Here is a 6,297-nt window from a genome sequence, read left to right as displayed (position 1 = left end):
TTATACTCCTCCTTCTCCATTTCCCCTCTTCTCCATTTGCTCACACACTCTTTTATTCTTTCTTTACTCTCCCAGCATTCCTCGTCCCACCAGCCTCTCTTTCCCCCCTACTCTTTCTTCATTAGTACCCAGCTCATCCTTCACCTTTTCAATGGACCCTTTCAACCTTTCAACTAACGAGTCTAATCCCTCCTCTTTTTCATACTTAACCTTCTCCTTTTCCATCTTTTGTTTAAACTCGTTTAATTTATCAACCCCCCAGATTCCCATTTTCGTGTTTCGTTCGCACCCTTTTTCCTTTCTCCCTCTGCCGCGCTTACTGACGCTGAAATTTTTTTTTTAATATATCAACTAAAATGGTGAATATTTAATAAAAAAAATTAATTGTTACGAAAGTAGTGGTTCAAATTCTAACGAAATTGTTACATTTTCAACCAAAAAAGATGAATTTTTATCAAAAAATGTAATAGTTGATGTTTGAACGAAAAAATATTTTAATTTAAAAAAAGTTGAAATCATTCAAAAAACACCAATCTCGATTATACAATATTGAATCCTGAAATTAAATAGATTAATTTTTAACCAAAAAATTGCATCTTTAACAAAAAATTGATTCTCCCAAAAACAACAAAATAATTTTGAAAAAAATATCAACCAATCAGTTAAATTTTTAAACGAGAATATTGATTTTTACACAGAAGAGCTGAATTTTCAAGCCAAAAAGGCAAGCTTTCTACAAAGCGGATAGAGTTTCAACCAAAAAGATGAATTTTCAACAAAGAAACTTTATTTCATACCAAAAAGATACATTTTTAACAAAATAAATTATTTTTTAACCGAATAGTTGAATTGTCAACCAAGAAGATCAATTTTCTACAAAAAGACGAATTTTCAAGAAATTCAATAAATTTTAAACGAAATAGTTGAATTTTAAAACAAAAAAAGGATCTATTTTAAACCAAGAAAATGAATTTTTAACAAAGTAGTTCAACTTTTAACCCAGTTTAAATTTTAACGAAATAATTGCATTTTTAATCAAAAGGATGGCTTTCTACAAAACAGCTGAATTTTTAACAAAATAGTTGCATTTCCAACCAAAAAGATGAATTTTCTACAAAAAAAAATGAATTAAAAAAAAAACGCATAACATTTTAACCAAATTGTTGAATTTTTAACCAAAAAAATTTAAAATTTGATTTAATTAATTATTAGTTTATATTTTTTTCATTTCTAAACATTTCTAACTAAATAGTTGAATTTTTAAAACAAAAGAATCAATTTTTAACAAAAAATTGAGTAAAAAATAGGTTAATCTTCAACCAATTAGTTAAATGAATTTTCAGTTGAAAAGAAAATTTTGAAAAAAACATAAATTTTCAACTAAAATGGTGAATTTTTAAGCAAAAAATGAATTTTTACCAAAGTATTGGTTTAAATTCTAACGAACTTGTTAAATTTGTAATCAAAAAGATGAATTCTTAACAAAAAATGTAACAGTTAATGTTTCAAAAAAAAAAATTAAGTTTCAAATTTAGTAAAGTTGAATTCATCCAATAAATACCAATCATCAACAAAATCCTTGAATCCTTAACCAATATAGATGAATTTTCTACAAAAGAATTAAAGTTTTAACAAGATAGTTCATTTTCAACCAAATATTTGAATTCAGAACAAAACTGTAAAGTTTTCAAGCTAAAAAGAGAAATTTTCTACCAAATAGTCAACTTTTCAACCCTGAAATGTACATTTTCAATAAAAATATTTAATTTTCAAGTGAAAAAAATTAATTTTCTCTAAAATGCATAACATTTTATCCAAATTGTTGAGTTTTTAACCAAGAAAATTATAAATTTGTTTTAATTAATTATTAGTTTATATTTTGTTAGTTTCTAAACATTTGTAACTAAATAGTTAATTTTTTTTAACCAAAAATTGAGTAGGTAAATTTTCATTTTAGAGAATTACTTTTCAATAACAAAAACGTATTTTCTACAAACCAGTTTAACTTTGTAACAAATAGTTGAATTTTTTTAACACATTGTTGAATTTTCAAGCCAAAAAACGATTTTTCTACAAATCAGATGAATTTTCAACCCGATAATATCCATTTTAAATAAAAAAGTTAATTTTTAACCAATCAGTGAAATTAATTTTCAGTTGAAAAAAAATTAATAAATTTTCAACTAAAATTATGAATTTTTAAATTTTTGTTGTTAAATTTTTAACCAAAAAGGAGTTTCAAACCAAAAAAATAATGTCCAATTTTTCTTTAATTTTCAACCAAATAATAAAATTTGTAATTAAATAGTAAGCATTAAAGTTGATTTGTAATCCTTTTAAAATATTAGTTTAAAAAACTGCAAATTTTCCCCAAAAAACAAAGTTAATTTTCCATTGCTCACTTTTTTATTTCGGAATATACACTTTTAAATTCCGATTAATAACTTTTCATATTTTTAACACTATTAAAATTAATTTTTTTCTCTGAAGTCAGTTCAAGGACTGTAAGAACAAATTGTTGAAATTATTTCAGATGATAATATTGTGAGCCGTTACCAAAATCTAAATGTGAGGCCTTGTGTTGTTGTATCACATTCAAATGAATTTAAATTAAACAGAAAATCACTATATTCGATTCAAGTAGGTTTCAATATTTTTTCTACAATTAAATTAATCTAATTTAATTAATTAAGAGATTTCTTTCTCTCGGTAGATTTTAAATCAGATAAATTTAGAATTCATAGCAGCGTTAACGAACCAAGATGGAAAAAGATTATTATTGATGATTGATCAACACGCTGCTGATGAAAGAATTCGTTACGAAGATCTCCTTGAAAGTAAGTTCACAAAAATAAATTTATTTTAAATCCCTCTTTATTCACAATTTTTTTAAATACCGGAAATTTCCCATTCTTTTGATAAAAAAGTCTTTTTTATTGTTGAAAAGAAATCCTTTTGGATTGAGCATTTAATTGTGGTTAGAAAAGTAATATTTTTTGTTTAAAATTCATATCTTTTGTTTAAAATTCACTTTTTTTCATTTGACAAGTTTTTAATTACATTTTGGGCTCATAATTAATTTTTTTGCTTAAAAATTCTACTATTTAGTAAAAATTTCATTATTTTGTTGAAAATTTAAATATTTTCTTAAAAAGTCATCTTTCTTGGATTAAGATTCAAATGTTGTGTTATTTTCTGGATAGAAAATTGGTTCTTGTGAATAAAAAATTTATCTTTCTTGGTTGAAAATTTCACCATTTCCTTAAAAATTCACCTTTTTGTTAAAAATTTATGTATTTTTTAAATTCAGAACTCTGCTATCATATTTTTATTCAAGAATTCATTTTTATTGATTAAAATTTCTAATATTTGGTTGAAAATTGAATTATTTAGTTTAAAATTGATCTTTTTTGGAAGAAAATTCAACTGCTTTGTTAAAAATTTGTCCTTTTGGATTAAACGTTTATCTGCAGTTAGAAAAGTAATATTTTTGGTTGAAAATTCATTTTTTATTTTCGAAAATTAATTATTTTTTTATTTAAAAGGTTTTAATCACATTTTTGGTACAGAATTCATCTCTTGGTGGAAAATTAATCTTTTTTGGTTGAAAGTTAAATACTCTAACTTGAAAAGTCTATAATTGCATCTTGGTTGGAAAATTCATTTAATTTATTTAAAAATTCTACTCCTTGGTGGAGAATTTCATTATTTTACTGAAAATTCAACTATTTTTATTAATCAATCACAATTTATATTTTTCGGTTTAGATTTAATTTTTTTATTTTAAAAGTCTACTTTTATATTTTATTTGCGGAATTCATATCTTTTGGTTCAAAATTCTAACATCTTATGGAAAATTTTATTATTTTGTTGAAAATTCAACTATTTTAATAAAAAGTTATCTTTTTTATTGAAATTGATATATTTTTTATTTGAAGTTTACAATATTACATTTTTGGTGCAGAATTCATCGCTTTTGGTTCAAAATTCTACTATTTAGTTGAAAATTAAACTATTTTGTTATAAAGTCATATCTTTTAGTTTAAATTCATAATTTTTTGTTGAAAGTAAATTCTTTTTTGGAAAATTTTGGTTGAAAATGTTACTATTTGATTGCAAATATAATTATTTTGTTGAAAATTCATGCATTTTGTTAAGAAGTAATCTTTTTGGGTTAAAATTAATCTTTTTTTTTTTGGTTAAAAGTTAATGGTTCCTATTTGAAAAGTCCACAGTTATACTTTGGGCTCAGAATTCACCTATTTTGGTTAAAAATTCTACTATTTCCTGAAAATTTCATTATTTTGTTGAATAGTCAACTATTTTCTTAAAAAGTAATCTTTCTTGGTAAAAAATTCAACCGTTTTGTTGTGCATTCGACTTTTGGGATAGAAAATTTATTCTTGTGGATTAAAAATTTATCTCTTTTGGTTAAAAGTTAATTAATATTATTTGAAATATTTACATTTAAATTTTTAAATATCCTTTGGCATTGATAATTGAACTTTTTTGTTGAAAATTGATATATTTTTTTGAAAATAAAATTATTTTCTTAAAAAAGTCATTTATTTTGTTTAAAAATTCATCTTTTTGCTTGTAAATGATATAATTTTTTAATTCAGAACTCTACTATCCTATTTTTGGCCAAGAATTCATTTTTATTGATTAGAATTTCTGCTATTTGGATAAAAATTTAATTATTTTCTTGAAAATTGAATTATTTTGTTAAAGAGTTGTGTTTTTTGGAATTAAATTCAACTGTTTTGTTAAAAGATGTCTTTTTGGATTGAACATTTAACTGTAGTTAGAAGAGTAAAATTTTTTGTTGAAAATCCATCTTTTATTGTTTAAAATTGTTATTTTTGTCTATTTGGCAAGTTTTTAATCACATTTCGGGTGCAGAGTTCATCTCTTTTTGTGGAAAATTAATCTTTTTTGGTTGAAAATTAATAACTTTTACTTAAAAAGTCTATAATTACATCTTGGTTGGAAAATTCATTTAATTTATTTAAAAATTCTACTCCTCGGTGGAGAATTTTATTATTTTGTTGAAAATTCAACTACTTTTACTAATTAATCACATCTTATTATCTATTTCGGTTAAAACTTAATTTTTCATTTTAAAAGTCTACTATTATATTTTATTTGCAGAATTAATATATTTTTGTTCAAATAATAATCTTTTGTGGAAAAAATTATTATTTTGTTTGAAAATTCAACTGGTTTGTTGAAATTCTATCCTTTTGGGTGAAAAATTCATCTTTTATGGTAACAAATTTCATTATTTGGTTAAAAACTTAATTATTTTCTTAAAAAATCAAGTATTTTAATAAAAAGTTATTTTTTTATTGAAATTTATTCATATATTTTGCTTGAAAATTTATCTTTTTGCTTCAGTTATATATTTTTTAGTTAAGAACTCTGCTATCATATTTTTGTTCAAGAATTCATCTTTATTGATTAGAAATTTTACGATTTCGTTGAAAATTTAATTCTTTTCTTGAAAATTCAACCATTTTAGGTGCAAAATTAATTTCTTTTGGTTGAAAATTTAATCATGTTCTTGAAAATTTAACTATTCTCTTTAAAAACCGTCTTTCTTGATCAAAATTTCATCCGTTTGGTTGAACATTCGTATTTTCGGGTAGAAAATTTATCCTTTTGGATAAAAAAATCATCATTTGGAAGAAAATTCATCTTTTCTGAATGAAAATTCAACTTTCGTGGTGGAAAATTCAGCTACTTTGTTAAAAATTATAATTTTTTATTGAAATTTCGTCTCTTTTGTTTGAAGGATCAACTGTTTTGTTGTAAATACAATTTTTTTATTAAAAATATACTTTTTTGTTGAAAATTCTTTTTTTCTGGTTCAAAAGTCCAATTTTTTCTAAAACATTCGACTTTTTAGCTCGAAAGCTCAATTCTTTTGTTGAGAATCCGTTTTTTTTTAGTTGAAAATTTCACAATTTAAAGACAGTATTTCTACTTGAATAATTTATAAAAAATTACTTTTGTGGTTAAAATTGATCATTTTAATTTTAAATTCATTTCTTTACTTAAAAATGTAACTATTCTTTTGTAAATTCATGTATTTTGTTGAAGATTCTTCTTTTTCAGAAGAAAATAATTCTTTCTGATCGAAAATTGAACTACTTCGGATTCAAAATAAAAATTTTTTTTCAGTAGAATATCAAATATTACGTGTTTCGCCGAGAATTAATGTATTTTGGTTAAAAATTTTAATAATTTGTTAAAAGATGAACTACTTTATTATTATATTATTTTATTATTATATAT

General features: G+C 22.6%; 1 protein-coding gene across 1 annotated transcript in view; it reads left to right on the top strand.

Annotated features, from left to right (window-relative positions):
• LOC117180661 (DNA mismatch repair protein Mlh3-like) overlaps positions 1-6,297 on the top strand; it is an 89,046-nt gene that overhangs the window by 30,977 nt on the left and 51,772 nt on the right. Inside the window, exons 8-9 of the mRNA XM_033373151.1 lie at positions 2,534-2,640; positions 2,714-2,837. Coding sequence (XP_033229042.1) covers positions 2,534-2,640; positions 2,714-2,837 — 231 coding nt within the window. The remainder of the gene's footprint in view (positions 1-2,533; positions 2,641-2,713; positions 2,838-6,297) is intronic.

This window comes from Belonocnema kinseyi, chromosome 9 (genome assembly GCF_010883055.1).
Source record: "Belonocnema kinseyi isolate 2016_QV_RU_SX_M_011 chromosome 9, B_treatae_v1, whole genome shotgun sequence".
Lineage (NCBI taxonomy): Eukaryota > Metazoa > Arthropoda > Insecta > Hymenoptera > Cynipidae > Belonocnema > Belonocnema kinseyi.
The sequence above is the reverse complement of the archived record's forward strand: the minus strand, read 5'-3'. Positions and strand labels throughout refer to the sequence as shown.